Below are 19107 nucleotides of genomic sequence, written 5' to 3'. Positions count from 1 at the left end.
TGCAGAGGGAGAATCTGAGGCATTCTGTAGTTTCCACCCACTTCAGTGGGGGGGAATTAACTTCAGAGCTGATGAATATTCAAGACACTTGATTTTTGGTGACTGACTATGAGATTAAGAGCCAGAAATCAGTGCTGAAGGTCTCAGGCGTGCAGCTGGATTAATCAGTCTTGACCATTAATTGAACATTGGAGGAGGAACAATTTGCTCTCATTATGGCCAGGTAGCACTCCCAGAAAACAAACCAGTCCCTGTGCCTCCCTCCGAGCTAGGACACAAGTCTGGTCCTTTGCTGCACTGTGCTTCCTAGAGCCTTCCAGGCTCACGCTCTTCTTCTGGGTCACCGAAGGTTTGGAAAAAATTAATCTACACTTGTCTATCCCTGCCTCCATGGGCCAGCAGGACATCTGGCCAAAAAACCTTAAACTGGGAAGGTACCAGCTAGAACGTGCTCCATGTGAAGGTGTATGCAACATTGGCAAAACAAATTTCTGCCCATAACGTTACTTTAATAGTCCACAGTTTTACAGCAACATATGTTCGAAATTATAATTTTCAGAAAACTGCACAAGACTTAGGAAGTTTAACCAGAATGTTAAAAGAGCTCTTGAGAAAAATACACCATAATAAGGTTTTGCCAACTCTTTGAATGTATTTATTCATGTTTGGATTTGTGTAAGGAAGTTTCCATGCTATAAATTTTTATTAAAAACATGTCATTAGAAATAAATAGTACATTTATAGTCATAAACAAACCAGTAGTTTTCACACACATTAATGTTGTGTTTCCTCTTACAAAACTGGAAGTATATTCCACCATCTAATTTTTTTGTTTATACCTGATTTAAAAGGATAAAATTGCTTTTTTGTTTATACTTACTGTAGGTTTTGTATGTCCTCGGACTAGATACACAGAGTGTTTGTGTCTGTTTTCCTAATAATATTTATATGGGAAACATAGCCTTCTGTTCTTGCTATTGATTTTGGATGTGATAAGTGAGCTTAAATACTGTGGAAAAAAAATATAATGATAATAACAAAGATTAATACATTGGTTGCTTTCTCCTCCTTGCTCATGGGAATGACTGATTTGTATGAGAAAAAGAAATATGCTTGTACCATTGAAAGGCTCGATAATACCAGCTGATTAAAGGAAAAATAATATTTTTCTTAATTCACCAGAACGTTATTTTCATTAGCTATGTGAAAATTTGTGGCCTGGTCTCTCAGATACTAGGGAAGCAGAATTCCTCAATGCTGTTCTCCTTTCTGTTTTCCGTTTCCTGCAGATCAAGTTGGTGATACTCAAATGTTACACGGTTGATGTGTTTGCCACTGGAGACCATTCGCAGCACGGTATTGTCACAGCCAATCTTCATTTGGGCTAGTTAGGGAAAAGAGATATAAAGATACGCTTGTATGAGAGTGAGGGAAAAGAGAGATATGGTGTTGGAAATCACAAAGCACCAATACATACAGTCTTGGAAACAAAGCCAGTTTGTGTGTAGCAGTGACCAGCCGGTGGTGGTATTGCTGACTAAATAGCTTCTTTTGTATTTGTTAGTTTTAGTTTACGATGGCTTGGGTATTTAATCAAGTGTTGTAACCTTTACTCATGCAAATGCCACTCGCTTCCCATCCACCCACAGTCTTACATATGTATAGATAGACACGACGCAGAGGCCTGTACATGTTTGCGTTTGGGAAGGTACGCTACTGTTAGAGACCATGAGCGATAAGGGTAATGGCAGTCTCTCCTGGTGATATCCAAATTTAACAATACTGAAACGTTTCCTGTTACAGGGATTAGTGGTTTTGCGTGTAAGGAGGTTTTTCACAGTAACAAAAGCATCTTGGTGGCAGTCCCACCAAGACAAACTCAAATGGCAGTGCCCAGCATATGGACTCATTCTGGGGAAAATCAAGCCTATCACTAACCGCTGCTTTAGAGGAGCCATTTGAGCAGGGATTTGGCAAAGCCTATTTCATCTGGGGAACTCGGAGCACCTTCCTCACTGGAGGAGAAATCTGGTGGGTCATTGGGAGAGCGGGGGCTGCTGAGGTGGGATTTCCCTTCCTTCACACCACCAGGAAAGCACATTTTAATCTCATTACAGCGCTCAGTATTCACTCAGAACCAGTGCTTGCTGGTTAAAGCTTTAAACAGTTCCTGGACCATTAAGTTGTGGTGTGATTGAAGGCAAGGGAGACCACGGGTGCGAAGTGCCAGGCACGTTCCTGCCCTCCAAACCTGTGGAAATGCTGCTTCTCTGGTGCACCCATTCACATTCCTGGGGTACTAAAAATGTGCCACAGGGACCGGTCTGTCGCGTCGCTGCAACACTTCGTACTCCGCTGTATTCAATATTAGCGAAATTGAGTATTCTTATTTTTATGGGGAGAAAGAGGTCACTGACCTGGCATGATAGTGAAACAGGTTCAGAGCTCCTCCAGGCTTCAAAACAGAGAATGGGAGCTCTGAGGCTTTTGGGGTATGTGTTACTCCTGCAGCAGAAAAGGAGGCTTTGGAAACACTGAGTAGGTGAGAAAAACCTCCTTAACTGAAAATGTAACTGCTCTTCCTTCATGTGTTATGAATTTCTAGACTCATTTATCTGTTGACGCTCCACTAATCGTATGTGTCATAGGGCAAGCATTTAAAAAAATATGTATAATTTAATCTTGCTATAATGATTACTGCAGGGGCAAGCAAAGATGGTTGTGGGGGTGCTGTATCACACAGCCCGGCTGCAGGCTCAAACAGCTTTACCTCTCATGTTCTGCCACATGTGAAGATCACCAGTCTAGCAGGAAATGGAGGTCTGGGGGTGCTCTGCACAACTGCCTCTGGTTAATTATTTTATCATGTGGAGGTAAGTGGAAAAAGGAGTTCTTACCAGACCCGTGAAAGGAGTGACAGAGATCAGCCAATGGAAACATCTTGGATGGGTCTAAGCCAGTTCCTCCTAGCAGCTCTACAAAATCTCCCACTCCTGCACAGCCTGCTGATGGCTTCTAAAAAGGCAGAGATTAAAAGTTTTTTATCATTTATCTTATTTATATTATTTATTAAGGTAGCAGTTCTCTAGACATGATTGCAGCCAGCAGTCCTCTGTGCTCAAACCTGTGTGAAGTCAGGCTGTTCTCATCCTGAGCAACACTACTTCGTTTTGACATTAGTTAATTTTCTTGAAGGTTCCAAAGAATACCTAAGTAGGCTCTGAAAATTACTGACAAGTAGTTAAGGTGTTGAATCAACTGCATTTAGAGCAGATAAGTAATCTGATTCTGCATGCTTAGACATGTAAACAAATCGATACAGGCATGGGCTGCATGTGTGCCCGCACTAAACTGGGCGGCAGGAACTTAAGTTCCACTATACCATACTTATTCCCAAGCAATAAGTGTTGCTAAAATGTGCTATTCTGTCAAAGTTTAATTAAAGTAGGAATTAAGCAAAACAGTAGTTTTGTATGACGACAATGGCTTAGCGTGTATTAGACTCACAAGTGTTCTTGTCCTGAAAATTAACGCTGTTTGCCAAAAAAACTTCTTGCGCGGATACCTTGTGCACCTTCTGCTTGTTACCCATACGCTACTATTTGAGTACCTGGTTTCTTTATCGTCCTATTGCTGTTGTCTCTTTTCTACCTACTGCTGAATAAGTCAACTCACTTGTCCATCTCTCAAAGCCTGGTTTGCTCAGACACTGGCAGTCCCCACGAAGGACATAGGCTGCCAGTCTCACTGGCAGCAGGAAACAAACTTTCTTGCTCCTATCCTTGTGGGTATTTTGGAATTTGCACTTTCTTAGACCTCCCAGGCACAGGGGGCCACCAACAGCTTTTGTCCTCTCCTGTCTGGTTGTCACCAAGCACCACATGCTGTGGCCAAACCCCATCCCCATGCTGAGCATCAGAGCAGATGGAGCAGAGGATGCTTAGCATGCTGAGCAAGGAATCAGTTGTGAGCACATTTGTATTTTCTCCTTGCTAATACCTCACTATCTAAGCCGCGTCTCCTTTCTCTGTTCAGAGTGGTTGCTGCTTCCATTAGTTTAAATACAGACAGAGAGTTTAAATAGAGAGTGCTCTCCCCGGGAAAGCACTCCTTTCTTCCTAATGAAATTCTTACCCTTTGTTATGGCAAGCAATATTTACATGCATTAATGGTACTTTGCATAATTTGATTGCCTCTGTAACATTACAGAGACAATAGCAACAGAGACAGGCTCTGCTCTCATCTCTGGGGGGAAACCAGAGCTCTCAGCATCTGCCTGCGTGGTCTGGAGCGTACATGCCTTTGCAGCCTGCGTTGCTCACAGGCTGCCCCTGTGAGCTTCACCCCTTCCCTCTCCCATGCCCAGGAAAATCACAGAGGGTAGTAATTTCTTCAGAAACAAGCAACTCACCTTTAAAAAGAGGCCATTTAAATGTCCCAGAATAAGATCAGATATTTTTATCACCACGGGGTAGATTATGGAGAAGCTGCAGTTTCTGTGCTGATGAGAAATGACCATGGTAAACCTTCCCGAGGGAGTCTGAGAGATGACATTGCAAGCTGCGGGATGGGAGAAGGTACAAGAGTTACTTGTGCAGTCGTCACTGCATGTAGCAAAATGATGTACTTTCAGTACTAACAAAGAACAGATGATTTAGTTACTGAGAGTTACAACCACATGCTGAAAAATATGCATATGGCGTTTTCTGTGATTCTTGCATAACATTTGTTCCCTAAAACTTCCCTGCCCATTGCTTACTGTGTAGCATGAGGTCTGGCAGCACTTGAGAGTGAGGTGTTCAATGGGAGAGCTCACCCCCCAGATGCATACACCAGGGGCTCATGTTGTCAGGGGCTTGTACTCTTTGCCAGTTTGAAGGAAGCTAAATATGGATGCAGGGCTTTTGTTTAGCTTTGACGGGTTATCACCTGATTTGGCTGGTTATCGCTGCCAGCAAACCCCTAAGTCCCATTCTGCTCCTCTTCATTGGAGTTCTTTACCCTATAAAACATCCCATTGAAACTAGATGGTTTTATCTTAAAGTTCGACCTTAAGACTTCAGGTGAGGGAGTAGCTTATCATCTGTGTGTGCAACCCAAGGTGTCCTCCATGCAGACCTGGAGGCCTGCAGCTGCTTCAGCCCACCAGTGAAGGACACAAGCCACCTCCAGCAGCTGCACATGATAATCATATCCACAGGCATGCAGCCACACCAGCGTGGAGACCCAGCTTGCAGGCTTGTGTCTGAACAACTCGGACCAAGGACCAGGCAGACTTGCCACTGTCTTCATCCTTTGCATGGTGAGGCGGATGAATCAGACTGGCCTGAACGGTAATTGTTAAATGTCTTGCCGCCTCTTGAAAAAACAGTGCAAAGGACCATTATTTGTGCCTTGACAGGTCACAGGCTTAGGGAAATAACTTGCAAATAGGTCCTTGGGATCATATATCACTCACAACTATGACATAACTATTCAATACTCTGTCTTTGCTGTTGAACTTTTTAAAATATTTTTTCCTCATTGTTCACCCAGATCTAGAAATTGCTGAGATTAAACTCTCTCAATTATCACTGTTTGTTGTAGCCAAATATGATGGAACATGGCAATATTAGGTTGGAAGAGATCTTTGAAAGGAAGAACATTCTGGTCCCGTATACTGATGTCACACCTGAGTTCTCTGACAATTCACTTACTTTTTCTGGAGACACACACTGAGCTTGAGTCAAACCCTCAGGTGTGCAGGTGTGCCCGGCTCCGCTCCGTTACTGGAGCCATGTCCGAGCAGATAACGCCAGCAAGAGAATTCAGTGCAAACCAACGCGTTCGTTTTGCTTCCTTCCCCAAACACAAGCCCCTCTGATGGTATAAAATGCAGACTTACGGAAGAGGTTGGTGTTTTTCTTGACTGTGACAGTAAATCCATTGCCTGGCCGGTGAATGCGGAAGAAGATCATTGCCACGTTCTGCGATGACCTGATGCTCCTCTGAATGTTGCCGCTCTCACAAAAGTCTACGTATCTTTGGGAAGTGGGGAGGGGATGGTCCAAGGAACTGGGAAATTTCTCTCCTTTGAGTATCCAGCCATCAAATACCTACAGGGGTTCAATAATTGAAAACAAGGCTTTTGCTTATTGCTCTGTTAGTGGGGAACAGAAACATGAAGTATTACAGACACGGTTTTACTTTGACACCAGATGGCCTGTTCAAAGCCACCAATTAAAAACAAAAATTCTTTGTACTTACCAGTTTCCTAGCGTTTAACTAATTATTCAAGCATCAATACATATTTAGGAAAGGCACATGTGCAAATATTAATGTGGTCTTTATTTCCTTCAGATGACAATTTTTGTGACCTTTTTTTGAGGAAAGCAGCTTTGCTCCAGCATCATCACATTTGCATAATTTTTTTTTTTAAATTTCTTACTATTGCAATCTCATTGTTACCAAGAGAAGTTTCTGACCTGCTTCATTTGGAAGCCACACGAAACATAAGCCACCCTCTCAAACTCTGGGAATTAAGTTCATTGATCTGGCCTGCAATTTTCAATCAATTATGTTTTGCAGCTTGTCGTTAATGGACCCAGAGGCCTTCCAGAAGTATTGGAATACAATAAAACTTCAGGGAGGAATTATTGGCAGAGGTATTTCTCTCTCCTGCCTCCGTTCTTTCGGCTCGTCCTAACCACTAGAAAGCAGAACAAATGCTGCCTACTTGGCTGGACCTTAAGCAGCAACCTCCACAAATCTTTCCTTCACAAGAAAAATAGCAACATTTTGCCCTCACTATCTTCAGGGGAACCTGTCAGAAGTGTGTCAGAACCAGAAATCTGTATTAACTCAAGAATAGCTGCGCAGTTGCCTGCCTTGCTGTTTCAATTGCCTCCTAGCCGCTCTCACCCAGTAATTCCTTCTACACTCCAGTCAATACTTTGAAAATCCGTGGACCATATCCTGCTAGCACTTCAGTCAGTTATCCTAATGTGAGAATGTGGAAAAGCTGCAGGATCAGCCTCTGGATTTGCCAGAACTGTAAATTTTCTGAAGCAATGAGACGTGGGTGCTCAGATTACCACAGGGAAAGAAAAGCTGTCTGTATAAATACAGTAGTATAATGCAGAAACCGCGGACCCCATGATCAAAGGAAGGAAACCTCTGTAAAGCCTGAGAGATCTCTTGGCATTTTTCTAGCCTCCATAAGTGGCTGTAAGTCTAGGTACAAAATCCTTGGACCCACAGAGGCCGAAATCAGCCTCCCTGTAGCAACCTGGGGAGGGACCTCAGCCAGGGGTACGGGATGGAGGGACAGGATTCCCCAGGGTAAAACGAGCAGGGGGGCAGCATCTCTCCAAGTGAGGGAGACAAGGAAAGGGCTGAAGGGCAGCTTTCCTCCCCGGAGCTCAGCTCACCCCTGGTGAGGACAGGGTCTGTGCTCTGTACAATGGGCAGAGCACAGGGGGCCATTGAGCCTCCCATTCTCTCCTGAACTAAGTTTGGATCCTGGTCAATATTTCTGCCTGCCAGCAAAATGCGCTGGTATCATTTTTTGATACTGGAATGTAAACATCTCTGAGTCACAAGCCTCTTTCTGTTCAGAGCCAGTGTCCTGAAAACTTCTAGCCGGGCCACTTGAAAGAAAGCCTGCAACAAACCACTCATTAATAAGCTGCTAAGTGACCTGCGAGCAGAGGTCCTGGAGCAGTTAACAGCCATTCAGAGAGCTGTGTCATTATCTGCAGGGCTTGTGTGATTCATGGTGCAATGAGAAAACCCTCCTAATGGGGCCGAGGGGCTCGGCTAATACTGACCAAACTTTTCAGTCGGTCCCCCAGCTATGGACACAATGGAGGGGCGCCTGGAAAAGTTCGGAAGGGCCAGTGCTGCAGTTTGGAGAGGGATCCTCAGCCTGCATCCAGCTTTGCTTTAGGGAGGTGGTGATGTGGGGGGACATACCCAAAGTACCTCGGGGAGGAAGAACAGCCATCCCAGAGATGGCTACTTTGTGAAAGCCTCTTCTGCACACACGAACACATACATGCTCATGCACACACGCGTTCACGTGCCCCTTCCACGTGTAGCAAGTGTCTCACACTTCGGATGAGAGCAGGGAAGGGGAAGCGCAGCAGGGCGTGCTAGCCTCTTACCTTCAGGAAATCGCCCCCTTGGCAGTCGATGTTTACGAAGTCGTAGTCTATCGTGATGAGCTCCTCAGGCTCCCCGATGAAGAAGGTCGCGCAGTGCAGCTGCGGTTGTTCTGCGGTGAAGGTGAACTGCCCCTCTATACTCAGCATGTCGATGCACCCTGGAGAAACAGAGAGAGGGGGCTGCTGCCTCAGCCTGCTGGGGAGGGAGACCCAGCACCAGCTCCTGCGGTGCAGGGAAGGGGGGAGCGAGGAGAGACCCCCATGCTGAGACCCAGCTGGCGGTGAGGAGAGGGAGACCCAGCTGAAGCAATTAGGAGCCTGCTGAGCGTCGGAGGATGAATAGTAACTCGCAGGTGTGAGCACAAGCATGCGATGGGGGGGCACAGGGGGGATGCATGTTAAATCAGCTCTGAGCAGAAAACTCTGTCTCTGTGTGTATGTGCACAAGTGCACGGACACCCCGTTCCTTCAGATTTCTGTCTAATCACAGCTTTTCCATCTGCCGCATCCCCTGGAGATGTGACCCTGTCCAGGGACATGGGTGGATGATCCCCGTCCTCCTCCCATTATTTGTGACCCTCAACTCTGAGTCCCAACCTTATTTCAGAGCCCTGTTTCCAATCTCTCTTCCTCAAGCACAGTTTTTCTGAGATTTTAACGTTTTGTCCCTCTTTTCCCCTTTCTTGCAAAAAGTGCCTGCAGCTCTGTCACTCCCAGATAGCCCCCTCCCGCCTCCTGAGCCCTGAGATCCCCCCAGGACTCTCCCACCCACCCATGATCCTGACCAGAGCACCAAAGAAACTCACGGAGCGACCGCCGGTAGATCTGCCCTGCAGACAGCTCTCTCTTCAGATCTTCACTGAGGAGCAGGAAAGGCTCATCTTCACCAGCATCCCGCACCTGGTGAAGGAAAGAGGGCAAGAAGAGGCTGGGGCAAAGTGAAATAGCAGCCCCCTCCCTGCACGTCTCCAGAACAGACACCTGCAGTTTAAATCCCTCCTCCAGAAACAGTGCAGCTGGGGAAGAGATCAGTCAGAAAGCTGCCCACTTGCAGCAGAGAGGAACAAACCTGGGACCTAAGAGGTGATCCCGGCAGCTCAGTGCACAGTGAGTCTCTTAAACCCTCAGCAAAAATGCAAGTTTCAGTAAAAGAAGGATAAATACACTGGGGAGGGGACGAGACCATTGGATTAATGTTACCCAGGTGTACATTTAATGCAGGAGGAGCGGGAATAGGAGAGGAAAGAGGAAAAAGCATGATGCTCAAAAGCTGGGAGTACAAGTTAGAAGACAACAGCTAAAAGCACAGTGGGGTGCTTGAGTCATCAGCCCCATTGCTCACCTCTAGGTATCTGGTTTCCCCCTTGGAGGCAGCCAGGAAGATGAGAACAAAGTGGCATTGAAACTGGAAAGCGGATGGCATGCTGACACCTCCTCTGGCAGCCCTCCCTCTCTCCCCGCGGCCAAGTTTCTCCCGGTCTGCGCTGGTAGGCAGGAGCCACTGGGGTATCTTGGAGAGACTCTTTTTATAGAGCAGTTGGGAGGGGAGGCACTTGGTCCCCGTACTGATAGGGTAACCCATGGTAACTGAATTCCTCTTGCAGTGACACAGTACGTGGGCATGACGAGGGTCCAAATCACAGCCACGAATTTTCAAGACGGTTGAACTCCCCTCGCTGGCAGATGTCTTTTCTACTTATCTGTCTGGTGGAGCAGAAAAGATCTGGGGAGGAAAGCCTGTTCCTGTGCAGCCGGGGCACTCGCCTGGTGTATTTATTTCCAGTAACTCCAAAGAAAGTAACTGGAGTTACTCCCTCCTCCTCTTCTCCTGCTTTCCAGTCCCAGGGCATTTCGGACCTACAGGGCTCCCTGCCTCCCTCCTGCTGCTCGGTGACGTGCAGCTCTCTGCAGCCCCCATGCCAGATGCTTCTCACCGGCCAGGCCTGGGTGAGCACCCCTGCATCCCAGCCAGGCTTGCAGCCTGGGGCCAGCATCACCCCGGGGCTGGGGGACCCGCTGGCTTCCACGTCCTGTGGCTGCAGCTGGAGCACAAGGGCTCTGCAGCAAATACACTGGCAAAACCGGAGAGGTCTCCCTACCAGACCCGGGTTTGGTACATAAATTGGGAAAACTCAGGGCTCCCAAGGTTGTATTCCCCACAGAACAGCTGATACTGCCCTAGCCCTGATCCTCAAGGGAAACCTGGGAAAGGCCTTCAAAAGATGAACCTGGGAACGAAAATTGATAACTCTGCAGAGTACTAAAAACCAGGAACTCAGCAGAGATATTAGTTTTAGGGTGTATTATTGTTTTCCCTTGACCTGGGATGAACCACCAATACTCTGCAGACAACAGCTACCCTTTCCCCGTCTCGGGCTTCTTGCTAATGTCTCCTTCTGCTCTATGCTTCCCTGTCAAATTGTCACTTTGGTTCAGCAAAACTTAGAAATAATATGATCTGGACTTGCAAAGCTTTAAGTTTGCAGCTTCCAATTTCATTGTTAGGGCTTGTGGACAGAAACATTTTCTTCCTGTTTCACCCAACTTGTTGGTCAAACAACAATAAAGAAATCCTCTTCTGTTTATACACCTGTAGCTCTGACCTTAGTATGCTGTAATTCTTATTCTTATAGTTTACTTTAATGCAAACTATAATATTGTTCCATATCTGCACAGCACTTTTGTGAATTTGCCATATCTGTGTGGATTTCAAGAGCATAAAAAATACTAAGGAAATGGAAAACATTATTTTTGAAGTTTGACATCAAGTTGCACTCAAAGTTGTTAAAACTGTTTTGGAGAACTGAGTAGTTAATTACTACATGAAAAAAGACTGAATTAATTCATCCTCATGTGCTTGCCTTGAACTGTTTAGATACTGTGATTTTAGGAAAAACTTATCAGAGGATTATCCAAGGGAGTTCAGGATCTGAAATCCACTGAAGTTCTTTGCAAATTAGAAGTTTCGTTGAACAACTACAAGGTTTAATCCCAACCCTTGCATTAGAGGATGGCTGGGAGCTTAATCAGGGTGGTGAGAAGTGTCCTGGAGACCACCAGGACCCTGTGGGACCAGGAGGGGCTGCAGAGGAAGCCCAGTTGCATTCACTTTTCTTATCACACCTTTACTTTCTGAAGAGTTGAAGAAAGTTAGAATTACAGCATGGCCCCTCCACTCCCTATCTTTGAGGCACTTTGCAGAACCCAGTCCCAGTTGTGTCTGGGGTGTCCCAGTTTGTGCTGCCAGTCCACAGATTCTGAGTCCTTGAATATCTTCAGTGAAGGATAGAGTGTTTAATTGTGTGAGAATTTGACCACTTACTGAGTATTTGGTTAAATTCAGCTCCAAAAATGGGCGAAGGACAAATGACATTGCAGCTAAATCAATATAACTGTCTATTAAACCCGCTGTGAGGTGATCTACTCAGAATAAAACACACCAAAGGTGATGTTAACATATTTTAAACCCTTGCCCATGAATAGCTGAGGTCTGGGCTAGCATAACATTCACTGGTGGAGGTGCTCAGACAAGCAGGTAGCCCCAGGGGCTGGAGCACATCCTGGCAGATGAGGTGTAGGGACTGTCCTTCTCCAACCAACAAGATGGTGGGAAGGAGGACAGGAGCCACCTCCACTTCTGTTGCAATTTTTTACTCACACAGAACCTACAGCAACTTTGCATGTCCTACGTAACGCCTGCAGGAGTTTGCTTGGAGCATTACAAGTATTCTGTATAACACCAGTGCAAAAAGCTAAACTCAGATTCCCCTTGCTGTGGATGTGGGGCTTGGTATTAACAGAGGCATTAAGGCAACCTGTCGTCTACTCTGCATCATCTTCTGCTTTGCATTTCGGCTCTGGGCTCAGCAGGAGCCGATGAAGCACGAGGATGTCCTGTCCAGCCTCATCGCAAAGCCTCCCAGTGCCTGGGGTAATTACCGGTGTCCTCAAACACAGGGCTGCCCTCAGCCCCCAGACTCCTATATGCTTCCCTTTGAGCTGCTCTAATGCCTGTGGAAGACAGGAATTTGGGGCGGTGACAGGGAACCACCTGCAGAGAGGTGCGGCTGCTGCTGCTGGCAGGGGCTGTGCCCTGCAGCACCTCCCCACCTGACGCAGGTGGAGCCTGGGTAGACAGACCCTCAAAGGAGACCAGTCCTGGGAGAAGGAGGGGGCTCACCTCCCAGCCCTACGTCCCGGCCCTCAGAGGGCGAGAGATGATGGGGGACCACCTCCCCACTCAACGCCACTGCCCCCTCATGGGGTTAATACCTGGACCTCCCTCTGCCCGCTCCAGCACTGCTTTTGTTTAAGGCCACTGGCAGAGACTGAGCTGTTCAGGAGATGAGATTGCGACTAACAAAGCAAAGAAAAATCAGCAGTTTAAACAGGGTTTGAAACATGCCCGCAGCATTTCAGAAGGGAAAAGCACTTTCAGTGCGATACAAACCCTTGGGCCAATGAGGAGGGTGTCATTTTCCTTTCATGAGGTTGAGTCACGTTAACAATTTGTAGCACAATTTTTTTTTCATTAATATCAAATTATATAACACAGTAAAATGCATTCCCCGTCTGACCCTGGTAGGGACTAGATAATCCTGCTGCTCTCACACTATGACACCTGGACTCTGCTAGCAACCGTAATTCACCCTGGCAGCAGCCCCTTTCCCTGGCAGAAGTGATGGGATGCCGTCATGTTGGTGAGAGGCCAGGCTGTGTGTAGGGTATCGCACAGCCCGCTCTGCTGCGGCTCAGGGTGGGTATTGCCGGGGTGCCCCAGCATTTGCAGAGCCTCAGGTTGTCAAAGCAGTGCTTGTGGGTGGGTTTTTTACACTGTTCAGCTACGTGCCTGGGAGGACCCACCTGCCCTGCGGTGGAAATCCTCTGCCTCGCACTCAGAGCTTGTGGGTGTCTTGTCAGCTATTATAGCACAGAAGAGATCCCAGCTGTGGTGAGAGGTGGAGAAAAGGCAGTTGAATAAAGAGAGTAGTGAAACAAACCCCATTTATCCTCCCCCGTGGTGATCAAGCAATGCTCTGTGCTGTAATACAGGTGGTAAATGCAGTTTCTTCTCCTCAAAAGTAAGGTAGTTGGTACAGCAAGAATGTGGATGATGCTCTTGGTAGTGAGATTTCTTAGTGAGCAATACTTGAGCTACAGACACTCCTTAGGGATCCCTCCCTGATGCAAAGAGGGGCCAGGTGTTATCAACACTTTCTGCTCTCCAAAAGGGTCCCTGAGTCCCCAGCTCACTAACACAGCCCCCGGCCATGCTTTAATTCCCGCAAAAGGTCATTTTATTTCAGCAATTGCTTCACCACTAATGCACTGCAGGCTATGGCCCCCATTCCCTCCACTCAGAGAGGAAATTTCACCTGCAGCACATCTCACCCTGCATCCAGGTAAAGGAATGAACCTTAAGGCTCTTGGACTTCTGTCACATCCCACTCTCAGGAAAGAGTGGGGGTAAGTGACTTCAGATTCATAAATTCCCAATGGCGCGGACTAAGGTGAGATAAATCTCAAGGTCCATATAGAAACATTTATTAGCTTCCTGAAAATGGTTAGTATAGGTCTTCACAAGTCCACGATAACTGTTTAGGTGTGTAACAAATTATGGCAAATGGTGAGGTATGCATTGTGTTACTTAACAACGGGTAGATGACAACTTATGGCGAGTGGTACTTAAGGTCATAGTTAAGGTTGTTACTTAACAAGTCTAAGAGAAAAGAGAAACTGAGGGACAGAGAAAGGAAAAGACAGAGATAAAGAGATCACCGGTCCTGGTTCCAGTGTCGTTTTCGGGGAATCTTCCCAGGCATAATCTTCTTCTTTCTCGGGAAAATCTTCCCAGGCACGGTCTTCTTTCTTGGGAAGAATCTTCCCAGGCACAGTTGTCTTCTTTTGTATCTTCTTTGTTCCCCTCCCCAGGGGCCCTTGTTTTCCCCTTTTATGTTTGCTGAATTAGCATGGTCCACCCCCCTTGCTGAGGACAGTCTTGTCTCAGGTTTCTCCCTTCTCCCAGGTGACGTGTAGTATGATTCGTGTGGAGAGATGAGTGCCACAGTCATATATGTTTAGCATGATCTCTATACACTACATTAGCATATGCAGGGCTGTGCGCTACGGTTCATCTCTTACACCACCCCGTGGCTCAAACGCTCCAAGATTTTCTTTGACCATTGTGATCTGAACATAGTGTAGAGGTGCAGAGGAAAGAGATGACAGAAAGAGAGATCATACATATAACTACTGTAAGGCCTAGGACTGAATCACTCAATATCATAAGGGTGATATTTACAAGGTGTTTTCTCCACTCCATCACTCCTAAGGATTCCAAGATGTAACATGACCACAAGAGTGGATGGTAGGAGTGAAGAAAACAAACAGGTAGTCATACCTCATATCATAGCAATCCCTACCATGAAGAATATAAATCTGATCAACAAAACAATTCAAGAGTTCAGTTGTTCTGTGGAGTGTCTCTAAGAGGTCCACAAAAAAAGAGAAGCAAACAGATTCATACAACAAGAGACAGCAGGAGACAAAGTTGTGAGGTTTTTGTTTTTTTTTTCTGATTCCTCCCCCACACCACCTTTTTTTTTTCTGGACTGCTGTTAGATTACTGCCGTCTCATTAGATTTCCTGAGGGGCAATTTTTTTTGGTTTTTCCATGCTTGAATAAGCTTCTCAATTCCTTCAGCCAACAAGAGATTCCTAAACCATACGTTCTTCAGGTGGGGTTCAAATGGAGGAGCAAGTTTTATGCATGAGGGAGGAGGTTCTGTGTCTGAGTGGTTAGAGGGCGAATCTTGTATTTGGAGCACTTTGGGGGTTCCCGTCTCTTTCTGCCATGTGTGGCATGAGTGATCTAATTGCGTATACCACCTCCTTGCTGTTTCTCACTGTGCAACCCTCACAGGGGAGTGGGCTCCAGCCAGCACAGGTTTCAAGACCTTAAAGGGTCCTCGTAGAATGATTGGTTGTTGGCATAATTATAGGGTGAGTGTGTGGGGATAATTACCGCTTGCTCTCGTAGTTCAGCTATCACCCCGTCATCGGGGACCCACAAGGACCCTAAGAACAGAGAACTAGCAAGCTCACCACATGAGAGGCAGTACTATCGTGTCTTCACAAGACAGTTCTCCCACACGTCAGATGCCAGAAGTGCTGGCCTTATCAGATCTTTGAAGGCCAGGCCTGCATTTTTTATTTCCTTGCGAGCGTTTGAGGCATTCCATCGAAGGCTTGGACGACTTCTGCCCCTCGTCAGGGAATTTACAGTCCATCTCTTACAACTTCCTACCAGCTACTTGTTCAAAACTGCAATCTTCTGCTTCAGGCTGAATTTTAAACACCCTGTTTCTTCCCCTCCGCAGCACCTCCCTCCTCAGCTGCAGCCTGACTGCTGGCACAAGCAGACAGAGCAGCCGACACCTCCCTCTAGCACCGGCACCTTAAAGCAGAGTTAATTTTCCTGCATAGACAAAACCCCACGCAGGCTCCGGCTCCACGCCGCAGGGAGCAGCCCGGCTGCTGCATGTCCCACAGGGGCCCCACTGCTTGTCCGTGCCCGGTGCTCTCGTGAACTGATAGGAGCAGCAGCGAGTCCGCAGTGCTACGCCAGCCACTGCTCAAGCGAAGAGGATTTCTCCTGCCTTGGGCGCTCCATCCTTGGCTGCTGATGCTCACAGCTGCTCAGCACTGGCTGAGGAGATGCGGCGTGGGGTGAGGCTCAGAGTGAGACGTCTGGCTGGACTTTAAACTTCCTATTGTGTCAGCTGCTAAACAATGGGCTGAGCTACATATATTTCCCTTACGCTCATACCTCCTGTAACTCAGAATTAATTTGGAGACTAGCTTTTCCTTTCCCTCACAGCGTCTGGGAGACATAGTACTAGCCAGTCCCGGCTTTTTATCATGTGGCTGCAGGTCTCACACCAATGTCTGTGTCTTTGCAGGGTACGGGACTGCACGTGTATTTTTTTACACAAGTATGTCTTTCAACCGGTTGCAAGTGTATTATTTCTGAAAACAGTCGGATCAGTTAGCCCAGATTAAGGCAAGCAAGAAATCTAGTGGCTCTGGAGTGTCACAGATGGTGAGGGCTAAATTTTTGGACCCGTCTTTACTAATTTGCATGCTAGCCATCAGTTATTGCTCTGGAATAACACCACACAAAAGGAAGAAAAGGGGAGGCTGTATGGCAAATCGCAGCCGTGGCAGGCGTTATGAAACCATATCCTTGATAGAGACTCACACAAGTCTTCACTTCAAAAACTGTCTGAGAGATCGAGAAGATAAAGCCAAACATGTATGGACCTCCTGCTTCTGGTCCGGTTCCCTCATCCCATAAGTCACGACAGAAAACATTGGGGTAACTAAATCCATACTGAGTACTCACAAACCATTACTGAATACTTCACGGCAGTTCTGAGGGACTTTGCAGCCACATGCCATCAGGAACCCTCAGGAACAGATTCACAGATTCACAGAATGGTAGGGGCTGGAAGGGACCTCTGGAGATCATCTAGTCCAACCCCCCTGCCAGAGCAGGGTCACCTAGAGCAGGTTGCACAGGAACGCGTCCAGGCGGGTTCTGAATGTCTCCAGAGACGGAGACTCCACCACCTCTCTGGGCAGCCTGTGCCAGTGCTCTGCCACCCTCAAAGGAAAGAAGTTCCTCCTCATGTTTAGATGTAACTTCCTATGCTCAAGTTTGTGCCCATTACCTCTTGTCCTGTTGCTCGGCACCACTGAAAAGAGCCTGGCCCCAACCTCCTGACACCCACCCTTGAAGTATTTATAAGCGTTGATAAGATCCACCCTCAGCCGTCTTTTTTCCAGACTGAAGAGACCCAAATCCCTCAGCCTTTCTTCATAAGAGAGGTGTTCCAGTCCCCTAATCATCTTGGTAGTCCTTTGCTGCACCCTCCCCAGCAGTTTCCTGTCCTTGAACCGGGGAGCCCACAGCTGGACACAGTACTCCAGGTGCGGCCTCACCAAGGCAGAGTAGAGGGGGAGGATGACCTCCCTTGACCTGCTGGCCACACTCTTCTTGATGCCATTGGCCTTCTTGGCCACAAGGGCACATTGCTGGCTCATGGTCATCCTGTTGTCCACCAGGACTCCCAGTTCTCTTTCCACTGAGCTGCTCTCCAGGAGGTCAGTCCCCAACCTGTGCTGGCACATGGGGTTATTCCTCCCCAGGTGCAGCACCCTACACTTGCCCTTGTTGAATTTCATAAGGTTCCTCTTTGCCCAGCTCTCCAACCTGTCCAGGTCTCTCTGTATGGCGGCACAGTGTCCACCCCACTGTCCATTCATCTAACCCAGACTTCCTAAGCTTCCCTATGAGGATGCTGTGGGAGACCGTGTTGAATGCCTTGCTGAAGTCAAGATAGACATCCACCGCCCTCCCCTCATCTATCCATCCAGTCATGCCATCATAGAAAGCTATCAGATTAGTCAGACGTGATTTCCCCTTGGTGAATCCATGTTGAGTACTTCTGATAGCTTTCTTTTCCACCACATGCCTTGAGATGATGCCCAGAGCGAGCTGTTCCATCATCTTTCCAGGGATGGAGGTGAGGCTGACCGGCCTGTAGTTCCCTGGGTCCTCCTTCTTGCCCTTTTTGAAGACTGGAGTGACATTGGCTTTCCTCCAGTCCTCAGGCACCTTGCCTGTTCTCCAGGACCTTTCAAAGATGATGGAGAGCAGCCCAGCAATGACTTCCGCCAGCTCCGTCAGCACTCTCGGGTGCATCCCATCGGGGCCCAGGGACTTATGGATATCTAATTGACCTAATTGATCTCTCATTTGATCCTCCTCAACCAACGGGAAGCCATCCTCTTTCCCTGTTACTTTCTCTGACGTCTGGGACTCCTGAGGCCTGGGCCGAACAGTAAAGACCAAAGCAAAGAAGGCATTCAGTAACTCCTCTGCCTTCTCCGCATCCTCTGTCACCACGGCTCCTGTCTCATTCACCAGCAGGCCCACAACTCCTCTACTTTTCCATTTGCCTCCAGTATACTTGAAGAAGCCCTTCCTGTTGAGCTTCACATCCCTTGCCAGGTTTAATTCCAAGGAGGCCTTGGCTTTCCTCGTTTCATCCCTGCACACTCTGGCAGCAACCTCTCTGCTAAGAAGTTACACCATGCTTTGTGTTATCATTGCTTAAAAGGGCAAATTAATTGTCAAGACACCTGCTGCCAAACCAACCTGTGTATCCAGCACACACATTCACCACCACAGCCCAGTGCAAAGGACCACTGCCCTGCCCAGGACCCAGCCAGGAGGCAACCCGTAGAGCAGATGCAGAAAAATCAATGTGGAGCTTATTAACACCTCCAAAGCCCCCGTTGTCTGGAGGACCCAAACTGCAACTGCCAGATCGCTTGGGACTGTAAGTGTGGCTGTGATCATGGGGACCGTTTGTGGCATATGAGAAATGAGAAATGCGTTTGATTGTTGCCATGGCAGTTACGGATGGGTAACTGCCCATTTTACAAAACATATCAGCTAACTCCTGGAAACACAGCTCAAGCAGCTAGGCTCTGGACATACAATAGGAAAGGTCGAGTTCAACACAACCGAAGTAACTAAATTGTCCCTGTCAATGGTTTGGTATGTTCCTTTTACAGGAACGCAGTCAGACTTGCAATGACAGCTGAAGGAGAGTGTTCCCAGCAGCAGAAACACCAAGTTGGAGATCACATTTTGTGCTTCATTCCTTTACTCTTGTGTTGGTTTCAGCATCAGGCAGGTTTCCCAACAGTCCATGATCCAACCTGACCCGAGGGCTCCTCCCTCTGGGGTCAGTGGGCATCTCTCTCACTGACTCCTGTTGCTACCTGTCTGCCCCAGCTCTGTGCTGGGTATGGCCTCTTCCGAGCCGTGCTATACATCTCTCTGTAAAGACACTTCTATTACTTCTTTGTGTGTGTCTAAATTGGCTTTAAA

At 47.4% G+C, this 19107-nt stretch overlaps 1 protein-coding gene across 1 annotated transcript; it reads right to left on the bottom strand.

Annotated features, from left to right (window-relative positions):
• Positions 1-526: 526 nt before the first annotated feature.
• CRHBP (corticotropin releasing hormone binding protein) lies at positions 527-9648 on the bottom strand. Its single transcript, XM_063320143.1, has 7 exons — positions 9487-9648; positions 8951-9044; positions 8145-8302; positions 5885-6095; positions 4412-4560; positions 2898-3015; positions 527-1384 (listed from the first exon to the last, which is right to left on the bottom strand). The coding sequence occupies exons 1-7, from the start codon at positions 9565-9567 to the stop codon at positions 1227-1229; spliced, it is 969 nt and encodes a 322-aa protein (XP_063176213.1). The 5' UTR covers positions 9568-9648; the 3' UTR covers positions 527-1226.
• Between the last annotated feature and the right edge of the window lie 9459 nt (positions 9649-19107).

The sequence above is a fragment of the Chroicocephalus ridibundus genome, chromosome Z (assembly GCF_963924245.1).
Source record: "Chroicocephalus ridibundus chromosome Z, bChrRid1.1, whole genome shotgun sequence".
Lineage (NCBI taxonomy): Eukaryota > Metazoa > Chordata > Aves > Charadriiformes > Laridae > Chroicocephalus > Chroicocephalus ridibundus.
This window is presented reverse-complemented; position numbering and strand designations above follow the sequence as displayed.